Source organism: Ammodytes marinus (genome assembly GCF_949987685.1).
Source record: "Ammodytes marinus genome assembly, chromosome: 20".
Classification (NCBI taxonomy): domain Eukaryota; kingdom Metazoa; phylum Chordata; class Actinopteri; order Uranoscopiformes; family Ammodytidae; genus Ammodytes; species Ammodytes marinus.
In genome coordinates, this window is record NC_137224.1 from 22,254,670 (window position 1) to 22,277,711 (window position 23,042).

General features: G+C 42.9%; 1 protein-coding gene across 1 annotated transcript in view; it reads right to left on the minus strand.

Moving 5' to 3' along the window:
• Positions 1 to 23,042, minus strand: part of fasn (fatty acid synthase) — a 47,436-nt gene that overhangs the window by 18,653 nt on the left and 5,741 nt on the right. Inside the window, exons 2-20 of the mRNA XM_080049068.1 lie at positions 21,431 to 21,566; positions 15,771 to 15,923; positions 14,889 to 15,062; positions 13,944 to 14,144; positions 13,355 to 13,477; positions 12,059 to 12,174; positions 11,412 to 11,546; positions 10,508 to 10,976; positions 9,820 to 10,007; positions 9,109 to 9,298; positions 8,513 to 8,607; positions 7,677 to 7,811; positions 6,347 to 6,550; positions 5,480 to 5,595; positions 4,540 to 4,715; positions 3,756 to 3,947; positions 3,459 to 3,539; positions 2,712 to 2,903; positions 1,457 to 1,636 (exon numbers count right to left, since the gene is read on the minus strand). Of these exons, the coding sequence (XP_079905194.1) occupies positions 1,457 to 1,636; positions 2,712 to 2,903; positions 3,459 to 3,539; positions 3,756 to 3,947; positions 4,540 to 4,715; positions 5,480 to 5,595; positions 6,347 to 6,550; positions 7,677 to 7,811; positions 8,513 to 8,607; positions 9,109 to 9,298; positions 9,820 to 10,007; positions 10,508 to 10,976; positions 11,412 to 11,546; positions 12,059 to 12,174; positions 13,355 to 13,477; positions 13,944 to 14,144; positions 14,889 to 15,062; positions 15,771 to 15,923; positions 21,431 to 21,557 (3,247 nt within the window). The 5' untranslated portion in view covers positions 21,558 to 21,566. The remainder of the gene's footprint in view (positions 1 to 1,456; positions 1,637 to 2,711; positions 2,904 to 3,458; positions 3,540 to 3,755; positions 3,948 to 4,539; positions 4,716 to 5,479; positions 5,596 to 6,346; positions 6,551 to 7,676; positions 7,812 to 8,512; positions 8,608 to 9,108; positions 9,299 to 9,819; positions 10,008 to 10,507; positions 10,977 to 11,411; positions 11,547 to 12,058; positions 12,175 to 13,354; positions 13,478 to 13,943; positions 14,145 to 14,888; positions 15,063 to 15,770; positions 15,924 to 21,430; positions 21,567 to 23,042) is intronic.

Below are 23,042 nucleotides of genomic sequence, written 5' to 3' on the forward strand. Positions count from 1 at the left end.
TAGTTCCGATCCGATTCCGATACCTGGGGTTTGGATATCGGCCGATACCGATACTGACCGATACGATATCGTAATTGTTATACATTTTTTTGTTGGTGGTGATGTTATGTATAAGGCTAGGAAGGCTTAAGCAATTCTAATTTAAAAGAGCAATAAATATACACAAATGCATATAGGTTTATCTTAAAGGCAGAATTATAGAGTCACACAAAAAAAATCCTTCTCAATGATCACTTCTGCCCCACTAGAATATGTGGTGGTCTGTTTGTCAGATCAGTCTTCCTCTCTCTGGCTGTATTTTACATTGGCTGTATTTGTCACAAGCCTCTCCACTTCCTTGACTTGGATTAGCTTTGTTTAGCTCACTGGCTAACAAACTGATATGTACTGTATGTCAAATTTTAAAGTGATGTCCTCTTTCCCTCCACCGAACGTCGGCGCATGTTCGCTCTTACATAGTAAAAAAAAAAAAAAAAAAAAAATTGTAAAAAAAAAAAAAAAAAAAACGGATTTTAATATCGGAGCTGTCAGTCAGATATCCGATACGCAGATTTCGGCCATATCGGACCCGATACCGATACTGGATCGGATCGGCCCCATCCCTACTTATGACATCTATTGCAGTATGTCCGTCCTGGGAGAGGGATCCCTTACTCTGTCAACTCTCCCTGAGGTTTCTAAATGTTTTAATCCCAATAAAGGGTTTTTTACTGGGAGTTTTTTCTCAGCCGAGCTAAGGGTCTAAGGGCAGGGTGTCATACTGGAATATAAAGCCCACTGAGGCAAATGTCTATTTGTGATATTGGGCTGTACAAATGAAACTGATTTGATTTGATTTGAAATACACAAAAGAGACAAAACCATTGAAACATTCAGTCAGTGATGTAGAATGGCAGCAATGAAAAACCACGTGGCTGAAAGTACAACACATATATTTTATAATATAGCCTATTTTATAACAGTTGCAGATTGAGAACTGATCAGTGATCAGGGCTGCTGGTTATGCTGCACTTTTTAAAGTCACTCACCCACTTTTTTTTAAATCACTTTTCAGCTATTTTCATTTTATTCTTACTTAATGTGAGTGTACATGTGCTGTGTTCCACTTGTGTTTGAATAGCTTTGTGAAGCACTTTGTAACTGTGTTTGAAAAGTGCTCTACAGATAAAGTGTACTATTATTATTATCAATAGTCAAGTCAAACTTTATTGTCAATTCTGATATCTATGCAAGACATGGATACAAATCAAAATGGCGTTTATCTCCGACCCACGGTGCAATAGGAACAATAAAATAATGTAGAGGAGAATAAGATGAAGATAAACAATATTTACATATATATTTTAATACTAAATAGTGCAAAGGTACACAGTAAAACTGTATATATACAATATAATATAAAAGTAATGAAATTGAAATGTATATAGACTAAATCAATGTGAACTAGAGCTCCTACCTTGCATTCCGTTCTTGTACTCTTTGACCCTGTCCAGATGGACAGCTGGGTCCACACACACAGAGCGGATCCTGGTGGGTAGCCTCAGGCTGCGGCCGGACAGGCCCAACACCAGCATCTGGAGCATGCTGTCCAGGAAGCTCACCCAGTTCCCTGTCCACTGCAGCGCACCACTGTCTCCTGTATACAACACAATCAAAGGGTTATTCATACTGCACCTTTCAGACACAACAAAGGGTAGTATACAAAGTGATTTACACCCATCCACGAACAGAGCAATATATGTTTACTTAAAGCTGAAGTAAGCGATGTATTTATGTTAATATAAGTGTTAAATCCCTCTGTATTCATACAGTGATCACTTACAGTGAGAACTTATATAGTGTATTAAAAAGCCGATCTCTCAGTCACCCGCTCTGCATGTAATCGGCAAATAAACTTTTCTGGGATCCCACTACTGATAACCAATCAGAAGAGAGAATGCTACAAACCGGCACCCGTCTCACTGCCGGTGCACGTGCAGAGCGACAGATGGGTGAATGTGTATGAGTCTACAATGTCGGAGCAGGTAAAAATCCTTCCCAATGTCTGTTTTGATGGTTTTTATCATGTTATCACACTTATGGATCTGAGATGATGCTCGACAACTCGCTGCTTGAAGACCGCAGTGCATTAATGTGGTGACGAGCAAGGGGATTGCTAACTGCAGGAAGTGAGCTAAACTGACCATTCTGCTTACTGAACCTTTAATAAATAAAAACCCTTAAAAGGTGGAGTCAGTGATTTCTGGAGGATGCTTGTTGTCAAAAAAATCAGTGATTTAAATCTAAAAAACACAATGCCTAGGCTCTGTAAACTGGTACTGTATGTAAACAAAGGGTACCCACCATCGCTCGCAACATGTCCGTTTACAGAGCTTAGGAAGTGTATTAACACTGCCTTTTATTTCCAGCTGACACACAGTATGGATATGGACAGGGAGTGGATCATGAGAAGATATTGACTGATTTTGACATAAAGTGTTCTTCAGAATCACTGTCTATACTGAAAATACTTAATAACATTAAATCTACAAAACAGGATTTGATAAGATCAGAACTGAAAAGCTATCTTAGAAAAAACCTTAAACCTGGAAACGACCACATGACAGCAGCCAAGTCTTCTATGTGTAATCTTTGTATTATAATAAAGAATTGGAACACACACACACACACACACACACACACACAGAGAGAGAGAGAGAGAGAGACGTCACCTGCATTGTTGGACTCTAAGATGCCTTGGAAGGTCTTGCCATAGTCATAGCCCCTCAGTCGCAGTTCTTTGTAGATATCCGGGGCAGTCAGCTTCATTTTGGGCTGGCTGTCCTGGGGGGCGACGGCAGCCTGTCCACTGATCTGACTGTGGAATGCATCCAGAGCCGCATCTTGCAGAATGCTCACCTTACCTAAGGAATCACACACACAGAACAACAGCAGCAGGCAGAGATGACAGTGAGATTCAGTGGAGAAAGAAGCAAAATTGGAATATTCTTGTATAAAGTTATTTTCTCTGGTATAACTAGCTCATGTGGTTGTTCCACTGTATGAATCTAGACTTCCCAACAGGCATACAAACACTTCTATCTCCTACAACACTACATGCTTGAGGACAAACACAATATTGTAAGAAACCAGATGTTGTTTCTTGTGACGGTTCTAAAATGTGACACAGACCAGAAGTAGAGTTGAAATAGATGAATGTTGTCAGGGTTATCTAGAGTGACTGGCACCAGGGTGGCCAGTTTGTTTTCATTGATATCGAATTAAATTAAATTAAATTCATCTTTATTGTCCCCAGAAGGCAATTAAACGGTGTAGCTTTAAATTATAGAGACATAAAAAAATAGATAACTAAGTAAGTAGAGTCAGCTGACTATGACACACTATTAATGGCATCAATTGCCTAGTCTGTTTAGTTTAGTTTATACACACACACACACACACACACACACACAACCTACCACTGACAGCCAGGGTTCCATTCTCTGAAACCTCGAACCTGTTGGTGGCGGGCATGAGACGCACCTCCAGCTGTACAGAGCCTGAGAGACAGACAGAGAAACAGACAGACAGGGAGAGAGACAGACAGACAGAGAGGGAGACAGGGAGAGAGACAGAGAGACAGACAGACAGACAGACAGGGAGGGAGACAGGGAGAGAAGACAGACAAAGAGGTCCAGTCAGATGAATGTCCAACAGAGGAAGTCAAGCAGCTCATCAGACCGCCACAATAAAAGCCTCTCTCAGCCTATACTCACCGCTCTTAGACAGGATGGTAGCGCTGTGAATGGTGACGTCTTCAAAGGTTACCGGGGTGCTCTCCATGACAACCCCCAGACTCCTCACCAAGGTGCGCCAGGCCAGCCACAGGTAGCCAGTGGCTGGGTAGAGGACACGCCCATCTATGCAGTGGCCAATCAGGTAGTAGTCTGGTGACTCTGGGTTTGTGTCTGTGGGGTTTGGGCAGAGAAGAGTATGACACAGAGCTCGTCATGTGGTCAAGTCAAATCATTTTCATCCCAAAGACTTAGTAAATGTTTCGATTTTTTTGTCTTTCATACTATTATAGAAACAAGGTCCTAAATGTACATTTAGGTGTTTATTAGACTGAGCCTTTTCTGTTTGCATCTGTATGTTTTCTCATACACAACCACCTTCAACGGCAGTTATGTCCACATCAGTTTTTGTCAATACTCTGAACCATAAATCTCTATTTCTACCCTACATTTGATGAACTTTCCATATTCCATTCAATTCTGAAGGTAATAACAGAGGGCTTTGTTCATGTGTTGTAAATTGTCTGATTTATGATATATAGTGGTCTTAAAGACATGCTGAAGACCTGAACATAGATTTTTATGGATTTAGACAAAAGAAAAAAAAATTGCTCTATCCAAAATCTGTTCTGTAAACACTTTGGACTCCTTCTAGGAATTTTGTCAAAATGAAATAAAGATTTTAATTCACGGTGATATGTATAAGTTACATTCCTTTCCTCTACTTCTCTATTCCTAATCTAACTCACATGTGTATTTCTCTTACCGATGTTATAGACAGTGGCAGAGCCGGAGCCTCCTGAGCCACAGGAGAAGTCCTCCAGCTTGGGCACGTCCCAGGTCTGAGCGTGGTCCCACTGCACCAGAGGGGAGATGAGAGGGGTACCCACCGGCACCGGGTACCTCACCGCCGGGCACAGCCTGTTAGCATCCACGCTAATGCTAAAGAGGAACAGTGAAAATGTGTCTAATGTTAGCAACCTGAAATGTCTTCATAGAGTGTTTAGGGAAGAGAAGTGGACAGCAGGCTTCACCATTAAGCCAACCAGAACAACAGTCACTCAATACAGTAAAGTACCAAACGTCACTAAAGTCTCGTTTCCACTGAACGACTCGGTTCGGTACGCATTTATTAATCTTTTACACTGTCAGAAGTTGTATAGGGTACCAAAATAAGCGTACCGTGCCCCACCTATTTATGTCACCCTTTCGCTGGGGCGTACCAAGCCGGCACAAAGGGTCCCAAAGGGGTGGAGCTACACTGCAGTCTGTTGATTGGTCAATAGAATAGCCATTTCTGTGCGAGAGAAACACCGTTGTGTATAGTCACCTCGGGCAAGAGTCAACAGTCTTGTATTAAGAGAAAATTAGGGTGCACCTCTCAACTCTGGTGACATTTTTCCTTCTTTATTGACTTAATCAGTGGGCTACACTGTGTCCCGCTGCTATGATGTCACCATAGCCACGTAGCTGCTATGAACTCACCATAGTTACTTATCTTTAGCGGCAAGCACTTTAACAACTCTTACCCATAGACAGTATATACTCTGACAGTCCGGCATAAGCCCCGCCTACCAAGTAAGGGTTACTGTAGGCAGCAGTGGAAACGCAGGCCAGATCTAGTGTTACTGTTACCGTGCCAAACCGAACTGTGCTGCTCAGTGGAAACGAGGCATGAGAGCAGACAGAGCGAGGCGTTCACTGACCCGTTCATGTAGATTTTGCCGATGTTGGAGAGGAAGAACTCCAGGTTGTTGGCGTGGCCTCTCTTCATCAGGGGGAGGGAGGAGCACGTCTGCTTCAGGCTACGCTTCAAGATGGCCTGGGCACAAGAACAAGGGGGTTTAAGAACCGTACCCAAACTATTTGAAATAACCTTTTAACTTTTCTTTTTTTGACATTACTATGACTGTTTTGCGAGTAGATGGGTGTTGGAAATGTTGTATGCCGCTGTGCTCAAAATGTTTGGCTGGGTGTGGCTGCTGTATGTCTTTAACTGTGCTAGGAGTGTTTGGATGATCTGGGTGTGTGCCGTTTGTCCTTTTAAAATGTATTGTTGACCTTCTTTTCAGCCTCCACCCTCCTCCTCTCAAGAGATGTTTTTATTTTACCATGCCATCATTGTAAATAAGAATGTGTTCTTAATGACCTGGCTGGTTAAAGCCCTACTTCACCGGTGGGAATATGAAGGTGTATTGAACTCTGAGATCCTATGTAGTATACATGTTCAAACATTTTAGAAATCGGTTCATCCTAGCCTGAGAAAAGGCAGAAACAGTGTTTTATGTTCTCACTGTCTAACCCTACATTTTATGTAGGGTTAGGACTGAGGGAAGAAAACCCTCATTCATTACATTAAAATAGAAATGTTATAATGATAGAACGCCGGTTCCGTATGGGTGAAGTATTCCTTTGAGTAAAGGACAGATACAATTAATGGTACCGCTATCTAGGAACATTCTGTGCAGCCAGAATGTGCTCCTGTGGTGGGGGACACACTCCTCTTCCTGGGTATAAAGTTCTGGTTCTGGTTCTGGTCATGATTATAGCTATGGTTGTGGTTAGGACCCTACCTGCAGCAGACCGTGAGGGGCTATCTCCAGCACCACAGCGTTGTCCGGCACTAGACTGAGACCCTCCTGGAAGAGCACGGGGCTGACCAGGTTGTTGACGTGGTAGTCTGCTGAGCTGAACAGAGCCAGAGGAGACTCCCACTCTGCCTGAGGAATACTGGTGCTCACCCAGCGAGCAGAGCGCCGCCGCGGCTCCACGATCACCTGCACACAACCGGACAACTTTAGATACTGAGATAGAATTCATATATGGGGGGGGGGGGCGCTCCGGTGGCGTAGTGGATAGAGCGCGTACCATATTGGCTCAGAACTTGTTGCAGTGGTCGCGGGTTCAGATCCAACCCGGGGACCCTTACTGCAGGTCATCCCCTCTCTCTCGCTCTGTCTCCCCATTTCAACTCTGTACTGTCTAATAAAGCTTGAAAATGCCAAAAAAAAATCTATAACTACATTCAGATCAGACTCTACTTGATATAAGATGATCTAATGAATTTATCTCTTCCCACAAGATTACGTTGAGCTACTCAGATGTCAACTGTTAATAGTCTATCTGCTTTACAACTGTAGTAAACAAACTAAATGTATTTGCTGTTCTAACTTGCCTTGTGCAAATGAATAATAAGGAGCCTTTGCTGTTTACTTACTTATTTAAATACAAACGAATATCCTTTTCTAAGCTCTAACAATATGTATTCTGTTTTAGTCAACATACCCACAGGCCCTTTAGAACATGTGTGGAGAAGTGACTATAGGCTCCATCCATGGCTCCATCCTATGTGTGCACAGGCTGGGGGATGTTACGGTACCAGACAAATGTGTGTAGAGATACACAAGATAATCTTAACTGCAGTTTTTTTCTAGTTGTTTTTTCACCTGCCAAATATTCCTTACCAATGCCATCTCTACTGCTTTTCATTTAAAAACTATTTAAGAAAACAGAAAATGATGTAAGCATTTCGCTCAGTTGCACCGGATAATGAACCATCATTTTCTTACAAATTACAATTTTAATAATTATTTAAAAAAAATGTTTTTAAATATAATTATCGTTAGCCTCATAGCATCATTGCCTAAGTCATATTTTAAGGGATATAGAGTAGACGTAGAGTAGAGTAGACGTAGATTAGAGTAGATGTAGAGTAAAAGTAGAGCAGAGTAAATAAATATGATTTAGGCAATTATGCTATGAGGCTAACGTTATGCTAATAATCTGGTGGGACAGTGACGGAGCAAAAAAAAAAAAACAGCCAGATAAAAACCTTAATTATGTGCTGGATTGGCAGGATGCTAAACAGTAAAGGTGTGTGAGTGTATGAGCAGGGCAGTGTACCTTCTTGAGAGCAGCCAGCAGTGTGGGGGCGATGGAGGCCATGTAGTAAGAGTGGAACGCCACGCCAGCGCTACGCACCTCCTTAGCAAACACGCCCTGCGCCTTTAACTCTGCCACATACTTAGAGATCGCTGCCTGATGACGCACACACACACACGCACACACACACACACACACACACACACACACACACACACACACACACACACACACACACACACACACACACACACACACACACACACACACACACACACACACACACACACACACACACACACACACACACACACACACACACACACACACACACACACACACACACACACACACACACACACACACACACACACACACACACACACACACACACACACACACACACACAGAGTCAGTCAAGACACTTCACATTGCAACTGAGAAACACAAAGAATGGTATGTAACCATGCACACATGAGTTAATATAGTCGCTAGTATGCTTGTACAAACGTCTGTCATAAAAGTTACAATGTCAATGTAAAAGTAAGGGTATTGTGAGTGTGCAGTTTAGATTATAGCCGATGCAACATTTAGCAACAGCGCTTCCCTAGCCCCAGTATTAAAGCTAAAGCCCTGGCCCTTTAAGAGCTGATCATGGAAAGTCTTATGTACATTACAAATTTCCCTAACTTTGCAATTTCAAAAAGGTACAGGTTACAAATCCCATCACAAAAAGCAGAGTTGCAAAATCAACAGCATGTGAGCAAATGACAAGTAAAGTGTGTCTGTGTCAGACAGTGTGAAATGCAGGCTCTCTGTGTGTAATATAAAAGACAAGGTGGTGATGTGTGTCTGACCTCAGGGCCGGAGATGGTGACGGTGTCCTCTGCATTGTGGCAGGCTGGGACGATCCCCTGGGGACACTGAGCTAGACACTCTGCCCACGTCAGCCCTGCAACACACACAAGGAAAGGTTTAAAGGCCCACTTCACTGGTGGAAATATGAAGGTGTATTGAACTCTGAGATCCTATGTAGTTTAAATGTGCAAACATTTTAGAAATCGGTTCATCCTAGCCTGAGAAAAGGCAAAAAGAGTGTTTTATGGTCTCACTGTCTAACCCCTACATTTTCCCATGTGTGACATCACACATGGTACAATGTAGGGTTAGGATTAACAGGACAGCTGGGCCAAGGGAAGACTGAGGAAAGACTGAGGGAAGAATAACCTCATTCATTATAATATAATAGCGATTTTATAACGATAGAACGCCAGTTCCGTATGGGTGAAGTATTCCTAGAAGAGTTTTAAAAGCTCTCATCATTTTGCACATATCTGAGGTTTACTTGTCCTGTTAGGTTTTCATTCCAAACGTGTGCATATGTTAGGATTCCCCTCTCCCTGTGTGGTGAAAGCAGATATTGAACCATGGTATTGAACCAAGTATCTCTTACCCACTGCAGCCATGCCTCCTGGGGGCAGGTTGGCCTCTTTGATGCATTTCCCTCTCCAGTAAGCTGCCTGGATGGCCTCGCTGTGTGTTAGCGAGCCGTCAGCATAGCCACATGCTAGCTCCCCCACAGAGTGACCCACAATGCCATCGGGCTTCAGACCCAGCTCAGTCAGCAGGTCGATCTGAGCAATCTGCCACACGCACACGCACAAACACACAAACACACAAACACACACACACACACACACACACACACACAAACACACAAACACAGGATTAAATGTTACACACAAGCTCCTTCAAAGAAACCTGTGAGGACATTTAGCTCTAACTACTATGACTGAGCAAAGGAAAAGAATATAATTAATATGGATACAAATGTTGGGTTGCAAAACCCAGACACGCTAACTTTAAGCAACACAACAAGACACATCATAATCACTGATCATCCATGCTAAGACAATTATTGCTTTTTCTAACTGTATCTTTTCTTGCTTTTTCTTTTTCACAATAAGATTATGAAGAATAATGATATGGTAAGACACATCTAAGAAATTAATTGATAAATGTTTTATTTTATTAAAATATAATAACAGAAAAATAAATTTTGATACAATATTGCTAACTTTTTAACTCATTATCTCAACCTTATATCTTCTGCCCTACCAAATGAATTGATTAAACCCATTTGAACCCGCGCTCTCCACTCTACCTGTATGGCAGCCAGCCCTACGAAGGCGTGCACAGTGTCTTCAAAGGTAGCTTCATCTGCGTCCATCAGTAGAGCGGACACCACCAGGCCCGTGTCCTTCAGCGCTGAGTCTGAGCGCAGGATAGAAGCTCTGAACTGGGGCAGCTGCATCAGGCTGCGGCCCATACCGCCCCACTGGGTGCCCATACCTGCCAATACAACAGACAGTCATCCACTGTAATCCAGCCACACAACACACATTCAAACATTGCTTATGCTTTTTGATGGGGGGGTTGAAATCCACCGATAGTTTAGTTTTAGTTTCAAGTGTCTCTGAATTGAACATGCTAAAATACCAATATTGACAAATTACAGTCCAAGAAAGCTCCTTTTCCCTCTAGTCAGTTCTTCAGAATGTTAAAGGAGTAGTTCAAAACATCTTTTATTTTCCACTGGTTGCCTCACTCCCAGGTTCGAGTCGAAGCAACAGAAACCATTCATTTAACTGTGTGTGCATTTTTGAAGAGGACATTGGCAAAGGTCGCTCATCGCTAGTTAGCTTAGCTCTTATGATCTTAAACATTCCATAAAGTGTGAAACTGTGAACTGTTTTCATACTTTATACTTTCTTTCTGCACAGTCATATATGAGTCCAACTGAAAAACTATAGTATGTCCATGTCATGTACTGTAGGTGTTTGATTCCTCACCTGAGCAGACGTACCACAGCGGCCTGCCACTGGCCTGCACCTGCTGCACCTCAGTGAGCTCGGGCTGAGAGCCGATCAGAGTGTATCCTCTGAAGGGCATGCTGCTGGAGGGAGCCCCGGACACCTCATTCAGCAGAGACACAAAGCTGTCATCAGCACTGTGCTCCCTGCCCTTCTGCAGCATGGTGTGTACTGCCGCCTCAGTGCGACCACAGGCCTGGAGCATTCTGGGGTAAGTCCTGGGGGCTGTGCTGGGGGCGTCCGCTGCTTTCTGCCCGGGCGGGCGGAGGATGACGTGGACGTTGGACCCTCCGAAGCCGAAGGAGTTGATGCCCACGATGCCTCCTCTGACGGGGGTGGGCCGGTCCACCACCTGCAGCCGGCCGTCGCTCAGCGCGGGGATGTCGGGGTTGGGACTGTTGAAGTGCAGGTTGGGAGCCCACACTCCTCTCTCCAGAGAGAGCAACACCTGAGGGGGAGAGGGAGAATCAACTAACGAAATACAATCAGAAGGATCAGATGAAGTGAAGAATTACAGTTTTGCTGAACTAACTAAAAATAGCAAATGTTCAAGTAATTTTTCTCTTTTATGGCTTTGGTGTCAAATATGCCTAGCTTCCTTCCTTTTCGAAAACGGCAGTAAAAGATCACTCTATCACCCCCTTACAAAGAAATGAGGACATCAGTTTAATAAACTAAGTGCTACATTGTGAATGTGCCAGTTTGACCTTGTTATGGAGCTTCTCTTTGAGCCAGATCCAGCCTCTTAAAAGTATTAAACTTACAGTCAGCGCATTAAAAAGTGCAAGACGTGCAAAGGTAGTGAGAGTCAGTCAACCTTTGTGTTCTAAAACAGAACAACTTAAAAGGGAAAAAAAAACAATGTTGTGTCTGTCACTCTCACCTTAGCCAGGGCAGCCATACCAGAGGCGGGTTCCGGATGGCCCATGTTGGACTTGGTGGAGCCAATGAGAAGAGGCTCCCGCTTGGACTCACAGAACACACCCACAATGCCGTTCAGTTCCTGGGGGTCGCCCACCTGAATACAGCAGAGATGCCACAGAGGAAGGACACTCTCGGTTAGTGACATAAGAGGTGTGTGTGTGTGTGTGTGTGTGTGTGTGTAAATGGTAAATGGACTTGACTTATATAGCGCTTTTTAGCCGATTTTCTCAGCCCCAAAGCGCTTTACATTTCTTACCACATTCATACACACACTCATACACCGATGGCAGTAGCTGCCATGCAAGGCGCCCTCTGAACCATCGGGAGAAATGTGGGGTTCAGTGTCTTGCCCAGGGCCACTTCGACATGTGGCGGGTAGGCGGGGGATGTGTGTGTGTGTGTGTGTGTGTGTGTGTGTGTGTGTGTGTGTGTGTGTGCGTGCGTGCATGTGTGTATGTGTATGTGTGTGAATTCAACTTAATTATTTTCAGGTTTAAAATGTGCATCATTATGTCTGCCTTATAAACTATCTGTCTTGTAATGCAAAGAGCAGAAGTGAACAAGTCAAAAGCGTGTGTGTGTGGATGGAGCGTTGTGTTGACTGACCTTGGTTCCAGTGCCGTGGGCCTCGATGTACTCCACCTGCTCTGGGGAGATGTTAACCTCCTGGTACAGAGAGCTGACCAGCCTCTGCTGCATGGCACCTGAAGGGAAGGTCACACCTGGGGGGGCAAAGAGGAGGGGTCAGGAACTCAAGAATCGGGACATCATAAATCATTGTTTTTCTACCATACTGAATAGTAGATAGTATGGGGATTGGAACGCAGCCATAGTAAACTAATGGAGTAGCTCATAAGCAACGGGCAGATGGGAGGTTGTTAGCTGTGGTATTGAACAGCAAAGACTGAACCAACCAATTGACATTTGAACTATTTTTTTAGAAATACAATGAATATCAATTTAAGTTGAAGCATTAAATCATTTTGTATTGTCATTGTATTTTAATGTCACAAATGTATAGGGGCGTCCATTACTGAATTGTCTGAGTGTGTATTGTATTGTAGATTTTATTTATTTATTTATTTTTATTCTTCCGGACAATTACACACAATACACAATTTTCTCTTTGCATATTCATACATATTACTTTGTGTTATCGTCCGAAGGGTGGCAGGAGAAGCCAAAGGCTTATCAGGTCCCGCCCCCACTGCCAACAGTTTTTTTTTTTAAGAAGATGCATTCCAATACACAGATAATTTTAGATCTCCTTATTCATTGCCAGTGTACAACAGACATGCTTTCCATTTTCCTCTCTGCCTGTGACAATACAGATAGTGATATGGCCTTGTCCATTTCTTCTCTAGTAGTCTAAACACATCTGCAAAAGTATTCAAAACAGTCAGTCTGTCTGCTGACCTCGGCTGCCGGCCCATAACATGCAGTGTATTTACAAATTCAGTGAATGAGTTTTTTTTTTAGTTTTTTTTTTTTAAGTAAATCAATGTTTGTATCCCCACAGATAAATATCTTCTTTTGATTTGCCTTTGAAAGTAATTCTCCCATGTATTCTATAAAGTCTTCCATTTTTGAATCGGGTGTTCTGTACACACAGCTGATAATTAACATTTATCTTAATTTGACACGGACATGACAATATCATTGGACGAACCAGATGCATTGTTTTCAGTGTATTAGCATAAATGCTAGTTTTTTAAAAACAACAAAGAAACTAAACAAAGACAGAAACAAGATCAAATACTGATGAGGGAAAAACTGATAATTAAAAGAATCAAAATGCAGTATACAATGGAGTACAGAGCAGCAATATAATGATAGTCCAATATATATATACACATAGAGTAAAGCAAAGGCAGCATGATTAGACAATAATGTGGAGCTCACCCTGCTCTTTGTATCCGTCTGTGTTGTTCCCAGCATTGAGCACCGTGGCGTAGATTCTCTTAGCAGCCGAGCGCTTGGTCAGCAGCACTGCCACCGCCGCCTCAGAGCGACAGTATCCATTACCTGTTCAGAGGGATGAAGTCATATTTTTTATTAGGGGCGAGAGAGGACAGGAAACAAGGGAGAGAGAGAGAGAGAGCTGCAACGATGGCAACCAGACAGATCACACTAGGGGCTAATGCCAGTAATTGATGGGTGCCTTAAAGGAAGAGTTAGCAACAACTGAAGAAAGCATGTTGTCGAAATGACTTTTTGATAAATCAGTGAATATCTCCTCATGATCCCCTGCATGTTCGTACCGTGTGTGTGTGCTAACAGAAAGATCCAGTGCCTAGGCTCTGTAAACGGGCATGTTGTCAGCTATGGTGGGCTCTGGGTGGGCCCTTTGTTTACATACCAGTTTACAGTGACTGTGTATTAACACCAGATTGTATTTTCAGTGTACACACAGTACGGACAGGTAGTGGATCATGAGGAGATAGTCACTGATAAAGGGGGGTGGGAAGGGGGCACTGTAAGGTTCTCTTACCTGAGGAGTCAAAGGACTTGCAGGTGCCCTCTGGACTGAGCATGCCCAGCTTCATGAACTGTACGGAGGTGTTGGGCTTGAGCAGCAGGTTGACTCCCCCCACCAGGGCAGCCTCACAGTGGCCCTGCTGGATGGCGTGGAAGGCGTTCTCCAGAGCCAGCAGGCTGGAGGAGCAGGCTGTGTCTATGGCTGTGCTGGGGCCTGGAGCACAGGGGACAGACAGGGGGGTTTACTGAGGGGAAACAACAGCTAAAAGGGAAATATACACAGAGGATTCCCCAGGTAGGACGTGGGCACATTCAGCATGTGGAACGCTTCAATTTGATCAATTACAATCACTTGAAATGAGAAACCCCTCTCTGTGTAGGCTTTACAATTGTCAAAACTCATGGGTTCAAAATGTGAACATGCAGATCTGCTTGACACAGTGATAGAAAACCATGCTGTTATAAAATGAATAATATAATGTATAATACATTTTTGTGTTAGCAATGTTAGCAATCCATTTCTCATTTACATTGGTTCTATGCTAAATGTGGTGACGACTGGAAATGAAGACAGATGGATCCTATTAGACCAAGTCAGGAGTTAATCAGAGATAAGTTTGGAGTGACTTGCACTAGACTGGAACCCTGAGCTGAATCATACATGGCCACATGGGGGAGACATTGAGTGGAGATGTGCACTGATGCGGAAGACAGTTCACCACAGCATTCTCTCACACTATACCAATATATGTGTGTGAGTGAGTGTGTGTGTATGTGTGTGTGTGTGTGTGTGTGTGTGTGTGTGTGTGTGTGTGTGTGTGTGTGTGTGTGTTTGCGTTAGTGTTAGTGTGTGTGTTAGTGTGTGTGTGTGTGTGTGTGTGTGTGTGTGTGTGTTTGCGTTAGTGTTAGTGTGTGTGTTTGTGTGTTTGTGTGTGTGTGTGTGTGTGTGTGTGCGTACCGTTGAAGTCAAAGAAGTATGATAGCCTGTTAGCTAGCATGGCGCGCTGGCAGCCGGTCATGCTGTATCCCAGCAGCTCCTCTGGGTCTCTGCTGAAGGCCTCACTGGCCTCAGAGCCACTCACCCCGATGTACACGCCCGTCTTACTGCCACGCAGTGTGGCTGGGTTCAGGCCTGCATAGCAACATGACATCCTTTACAAACCGTTCACTCAATATTTTATTTTTTGATTAAACCACAGTTTAAAGGCCAACTATTATGCAAAATGGACTTTTTCATGTTAATTCAACATTAATATGGGTCTACGGTGTGTCTATAGCCTCCCAAGCTATAAGTAAAAACAACCCTTTTTCTCTACCTCAACCTTTTTCTGAAATCCAACGTTCAAAAACCCCATTCAGATGTATTTCCCTGTTTATGACATCACATCACTCCCCTTTATTACCAACCTCACTGAGCATTTCCTCCACCTGTGATAGGCCATACCACAAGATCCCCCTGAATCTAACAGGCAGTTAGATCCAGGGCCAATCAGAGCCGACTGGGCTTTTTTTGAAAGGCGGCTCTTAAAGAGACAGGCTCTTAAAAATCGGAGCGTTTTAAGACAAAGGCTGAAAAAGAGGAGATTCAGCAATGGCACTGTGAGACATACTAAGTGTTTCTTTAGATACTACACCATGAAAACGGTTTCTAGTAAAAAAACTTAATTATAATTTTCCACCTGAAAATGAGCAGAATATGTGACCTTTAAACAAGATGGCAACAACACTTTTCAGTCACACTTTCTCTATTCCTTTCCCCACCATATCTCTCATCTTTCACCCTTGTTCCTGCTCTGTAACAGTGTGCAGTGCTGAAGGCCTTTTGCCCTTCTTTCCTCACCTCCGTCTACGATGGCTTCATAGGCGATCTCCAGCATGAGGCGCAGCTGGGGGTCCATGGTGTTGGCCTGTTTGGGATGCACCCCGAAGAAGGCCGCATCGAACTGGCTGATGTCTTTTAGTTTACCGTTCCTCTTTGGAAGACCGTACAGACCTGGGGAAAGGGATAATACAAAATAAAGGATTAGAAACGTGGAAAACTTGAGACTCCTGAGAAGACCATGGCAGAAATGTATAGTCTAAATAATTTGATGAAAAACAGCCGGGCTCTCCTGTTTGAGCTCACATACTGTATGTTTAGCATGTGTGTGTGTGTGTGTGTGTGTGTGTGTGTGTGTGTGTGTGTGTGTGTGTGTGTGTGTGTGTGTGTGTGTGTGTGTGTGTGTGTGTGTGTGTGTGTGTGTGTGTGTGTGTTTTTCAAAAGGATTCATCACACAGGAATACATTATATTCATTTGGAGACATGTAAGGCTTCCTCTATTGGCTAATCATTGGCTTGAACCATGAGATATCTTAATACACTGATTCAGATGTGGTGGATAACACAGCAGGGAGGAGCAGTATCAACAAGCAGCAGTGACAGTGAGGTGGTTGGATAGACTTATAGCTTACTAGTCAATCAACTGAGTCAGTGCACATATGAATGAAATTACATTCCACACTGGGTCACAAACACTGCCCTAACTAACTAAAACACGGTCTACTGTACACAATAGGTATAAACAATGACCTGTTAAAATCATGATAACAATGTACATTTGAATATTGCACTAAAAAGGAGTTTAACAGCAGCATATACATATTGATAATGGACATGTAGGCTAGGGCAGCGGACAGCTTTCTTTAGGTTTTTAAAAAATGATCAAGGTGAGTAACAGCTATTACATGGGACAGGTCTACTTGCTGGTGATGGAACACTACTTGTGTGACAAGCCTGCACTACTGACTCTGATGATAGCTGCTCATTTACTGCACTTATAACATGTCCATGTAATGTAGTGGCTCATGCTAGACACAGGAGCTTAGCACTTTGTTCATATGCCTGTCAACCTCACTGGTTAGTTAGTGTTAGGAGAAATGATAGGAAAGATGGATAGATAGGGGATAATGATATAGAAAGCTATATTTAAGTAAGAAATTCTTCATTAAAAAAAGAAATGTTCAACTGAGTAAAGGATCACCACACTCAACCCTTATCTAACTGGTGTGTTCAGGCAAGCTCAGACATTTTTCCAACCTGAGGTTCATAGAGCTGAACAATTCATTGATTTCAAATTGAAATTGTGATTTGTAAAAAATGTGCAAATCATATTGAGCAAATTTGACAAAGGCTTTGATTTAGGCTCTATCTACATCATGCAGCGTTTTTTCCAACCCAGGGTTTAGACTGTGGTGTCAATAGTTTAACACATGTTCTGCATGCCATCCTACTCTATGTGACAGACAAGCTCACTGAACAGAAACGGCCCACGGCGACAAGTAGGACACGCCTACCGACAACAACAAAAAACCTCAGGTACATTTATGGAGCGCCAAAGACAGCTGGAGGCAATGTGAGACACTTTTGAGACGACATATTGTCAACAACAGAAGGTATTGTGCAAGGAACACTGGTCATATAATACACTATATCAGCACCGTAAACAGCAGTACTGTTTCACTGTTTCTACAAAGTGGACTATTCCTCCGTATGAACAGGGCTCACCAAGGCATGTTGAACACAGTCATGAAGACCTGCTATCTGTCAACACTGTGACACAGTATGGAGCTGGGAACCTTTAAGTTCCTAGAAAAGGAGTTCCTGGAAGCTTGAGTTCCCTGGAAGCTTTGGTGGAAAGGGGGCTTCTGTACTAAGAACTCCCTGAACCTCTCTTTACTGCTTCTCTTGCTATTCTGCTGCTGTGTGTCCCTGCCCGGCGTGTGGCCTCAGGGAGCTGGCCCAGGACAAGCCTTTCAGCACATGAATGTGAAGCTGTGGTCACCAGGCAACTAGGGGATGGGTCTTTGGTTCACACAGAGGAAAGACTGTGAGCAATGGACTGGAAGGAGTGAGTGAGTGGGACAGCACAGGCCAGGGAGGACGGATATACTGGAGGGGTTTTTAGATGGGGCAGATATATTAAAGCCTCTGTAAACCTAGAACTAAACGTGTAAAGTAAAAGTATAAGTAAAAGTCAATAAATGAAATCAAAGTAGTTTCAATAAGCTTTTACAAAAATCTGATTACAAATAAATGTTCATAAATATCATAAAACATATTTAAAAAAAAAATGTTTTACTGTCTACACTCTAGAGACCGTTTGACAGGACTGTGTGGGTGTGGCCATATCAAGCGATCACCATGGCAACACATCATTGTTTTTATAGAACGTTATGGGCAGAGGACTGTCGTGATTGGTGGTTCAAAAGTGCTTATTGTGTAATAAGAACCAGAGCATAGCCCGCCTCATCTAAACCCCGAATTTCTGTTAAATTGATCAAAACAAAAATCTAATTTAATATATGGATTTATAAATATGCCTAACTTTTATCAAATGCTCACTATGATGCAACTATACATTTCTAAAATGATCCAGTAAGAAGGATTGTCTGGGTTTGGGTTTACAAGGGGTTTGGGTGTGTGCAAGAAAAATGTGAGTATAATGTAGAATACCGAGGGTTGTGGATTAAATACTTTTTCTTGCTAAATCTGTACCAAGAAAATGAGTAAGGTTGAGCCCTGAATTAGCACAGCCCCCTCATTCATTCATTTGAATGGGACCAGTCCAGAGCCAGACAGGGGTGTGTGGGAATAAAACCAAAGGGCCTTTTAGCAAATAAAACTGAAGCTGGCAGCGTCATCTAGCACGGCAAGCACACACATTCCTGCTGGATTATTATGTGACTTGAACAATTACATGTAGCTGTTTATGCACTGTGCCTGGGACTGTTATATTAGATTAATAGTCAACAGTTCAACATGTTCTCTATAGCCTCCTTTCAACTGAGCCATGTGGTTCAGTTCAGTACGGCTCAGCACTCATCTATTTGCATTCACACTATCAAAATGTGTGGAAAGGGTACCAACATCAGCAAAACTTTCTAACACTTTAAGTTAATGTAATGTTTTCATACAGCAGTCCTCTGAGCCTATCAGTAACTGAAGGACACAGTCATGTTCAAATCATAATGCATATCAGAGAGGTCATAACGTGTGTACAACTTGACCTGCTGTCACAACCATCAATGTGACAAAGTGAAAACACTCATTTCAAGATGATAAAAGGAGTTGTATCTCATTCAAGAGACTGATAATAGGTCATCACAACTTCCCCTATGTTTTATCTCAAACAGTTACTGACTGTCCCAACCCTAAGCCAGAGGAACTACTCATAAGTACTTGGCGGATGGATGCACAGTTTTTGTTTTAGAGCGTGTAAGTCCAGGCATTGTTAGCAACCGTGTTCAGCGGCACAGTGTGAAATCATTGGCAGGAATGTGTGTCACGTCACCCGCATGGGCGTGCATGTGCCTAGTGTGTGTGTGTGTGTGTGTGTGTGTGTGTGTGTGTGTGTGTGTGTGTGTGTGTGTGTGTGTGTGTGTGTGTGTGTGTGTGTGCGTGTGTGTGTGTACGAGACAAACAAAATGGTGGTGACCCCCTCCAGAGAGCTACTGGAGGTCAGCCTTCACTGGGTGCCTCTCACACCCTGACACCACACTGAGTATGGCACTACTCCTCTTTCTCCAAAGAGAAAAGCATAGAGGTGTATTTCAGCAATACGTGGTGTTCAACATAACGGATTGATTTAGCTGTTTGGTATCTTATCAGATTTGCGCAAACACTTAACCCTTTTGATGTCAAGTCAGTGAATATCTCTTCAGCGTCCACTCCCTATCCATACAGTGTTTGCACTGTAAAAACAAAAGTCAGGTGTTAATACACAGCCCCAGGCTCTGTAAACGGGTATGTCAACAAAGGGAGTTGGACTGAGCCTATCAACACTTCTCTAACATATCAGCTATAGGCATTGTTTGTGACATTGGTAGCAACAATGCTATTGGACAGATAGTAAGGCCTGCAGCGAAAGCTTCTAGTATGAAGTCAATATGACGCACCCAGTGTGTGAACTGTACCATGGCTCTCAGGAGAGCTCACTTTTTTCGGGGGTGGGGGTATTTACAGAGAAATGTCAACAGTGAGTTCCAGAGAAAAAATGTTGATGTGCATCTGAAAAACTAGGCGTGCCTGCTGTATTATCTGTACAACACGGGTGGGGGGTCAGGGGGTCAGCTCACCAAAACATTTAAGCTTTAAAGACAAAGTGTTTCTCGCCTTCTGGGGACTTTAAAAACAGCAAAATAAGTTGTTCACATCATGGCACACTTTCACGTTGTTAACTGTTTCAAGGAAGGAAAGGATGCCTTGCTGCCTTCTTCTTTGCTAACATTTAAAGACCTACTTCACCGGTTGGAATATGAAGGTGTATTGAACTCGGAGATCCTATTTAGTATAAATGTGCAAAAAATAAATACATCGGATCATCTTAGCCTGAGAAAAGGCAGAAAGAGTGTTTTATGGTCTCACTGTCTAACCCTACAGTTTCCTTCTTGTGACATCACAGTAAGGGTTAGGATTAACAGGACAGCTGGGCCAAGGGAAGACTAAGGGAAGACTGAGGGAAGAAAAACCTCATTCGTTATATTATAATAGTTATTTTATAATGATAGAACGCTGGTTCCGTATGGGTGAAGTATTCCTTTAAGTAAAAAAAAAATACTAGTAGATACTAGATATAGAGAAATACAAATGCACGTCAAACATAGCATATTGTCCATATTTTAGCGACCCCCCCAAAAAATTAAAAAATTATCTTTCTGGGGGAGCTCATGCGCAGTAGACGCTGGATGTATGTCCCGGGCCTTAGAGACCACTGCTGCTGCTAATGTGAAGCACATCTGGGTGAGGAGGTATTGAAGGAGCAGGGGGATTTGTTTGGGTGCTCAGTTTAAATACCAACAAGCTTACTGTATATCTGGAATGACTGACTGCACCTTTAATGGATTTATAATGTAAAGACTGTTAGCCACGTTAGCTTACACCAGTTCACTTACAACCTCACCCACCATATTATTTCCTGTCTTGTCTTGATCTTTGCCACACCAGGTGAGTCATGTTGTCCAGGTAACATCCCGTTTGACTGCACGCGAGGAGTGAGTCATAAGTGGCACATGACACATACCTACCACTCAATCAACTATGGGAAGGAACTTTAAACTATTTGGAGGGAAAATGCAGGTTGCTGCAGTAAAGGGCTTTCCCAATACTCTACAATCTGAATTCACCAATCCGCCAGAACCTGAATAAGAACAACAACGCGTCAACTTAACCAGAAAAAGGCAGGGGACTTTTGTTGCAACAAGCCTTTCCCAACATCTCCTTATCCCTTTGTTTCATTTCATCTACATTCTAATGCTGGAATTACATGAAAAATCCCCATTCAAAAACACACTGAAAATCCATAATCCAACCGCGCTGTAGCTGCTGTTATGTTGTTGTGTTCCTCCTCACTTGACTCTTCCTACCACTTGGCATAGTTGAGTCCCAATCTATTTTCATTTGAATGGCCCTATCAATCAAAGCCATTTCTGAATCAGAACAACCAATCAAATGCGGCCTCTCACCTGGCGTCCACCGCCGGTCGTCCTCTGTCACCATGTCCACACCGTTGATGAGGTTTTCCCAGAATTCCTCCAGGTTTTGGGACTCGGGCAATCGGCCCGATATTCCCGCTATGACTATCTCATCCATGCTGAGTGACTGGGAATGAAAGGAGAGAGATGGACAACAGTTAGAACAGTGGTTTGATATACAATACAGTGAAGGTACATTCTACACAAGCAATGTCTAGATAAGCTTTAGGCAGGCCTCTATGTCTGCGATGACTTTTCCATTGAAGGAAAGACAACACTATTCTTTTGTAACGGTTTAGTTTAAAGGTGAAGTCAGTGATTCTGGAGAATGCTTGTTGCAGTGTTGCATGCAAAACATCTTATCAACACAAGAGTTTTCTTTCAGCGCACATACATGTAGAGGAGAACGGGGTTATATGTCACAGGGGTTGGTTGTCACATTTGTTATATATACTTTGATGGTCAATTACTTATACATTATACATTTCAAGCCAACACCCTAATCTTCAATGTAATGTAGGAATGACTATTGAAAGATGTTTTAGTGATGAGCAATTCACACTAGAGTAAAACGTGTGCCTACTAACCCCGTTCTCCCATACAGTTGGCAGATTGTGAGGAGATATTCACTGGTTTTGACAAAAGGTTTACAGTTGGGTCATTTGCATAGATCTATATTGGGATTTGTGTGACACGGCATTACTGACAGTCACATCTCATTAGTGCAACACTGACTGATGCACTGTGCCAAGAATATAGGCAAAATAAGTATACATGGAAGAACCAAGTCAATGCCTTGACATTCTTAATCACAACAAAATAAAGAATGTTACATTTAAAAGTAAGCTTGAATAATGAATAATATTGATTTACACTAAACCTGTTTCTGTACTGAAGCGTGTGTAATCATGTGTGTGTCCGTTGACTGGCAGATTTGGGAATGTGGAGTGGCTCTGAGCATGCATGAAAGAGCACTCAGACAATGTAGTCTGCTGATGGACTACTCTGTGTACATGAGTGAGCACATCCAATGTGTGTGTGTGTACTGTGTGTGTGTGTGTGTGTGTGTGTGTGTGTGTGTGTGTGTGTGTGTGTGTGTGTGTGTGTGTGTGTGTGTGTGTGTGTGTGTGTGTGTGTGTGTGTGTGTGTGTGTGTGTGTCTTGGTCTTTGTTCCTTGTTTCTAGGCCAGGCCTTTCAGTGTCATCAGGAGCAGACCTGTCAGATAAAGCCCCCCCCCCCCCACTCCTCAGAGTCCCAGTCTGAATGTAGAGCAGCTGTCATCACCCTTAGAACATACTGTACACTCTACACACACACAGACACACACACACACTGTCTGAAAGGCAAACTCTCTTTCCATTAGGGTGAGAACCTGCTGGCAAAGAGAAACTGTTTCTGAAGCACTGGTCAATCTTGATGATTTTTGTCTATTTTGCTTCCACAACATATCTTCTTTAATGATACTGTTACTCAGTAAACACTTTAAAAAGCTATTCAAGACTATAGATTATTCTTTGAGAGTTCAAATTAAATGGATGCTGGCCTCAAAGATTCTAAAATCTCTGGGAGAACAAATTGATATTCATTTGGAGATGAACCCATC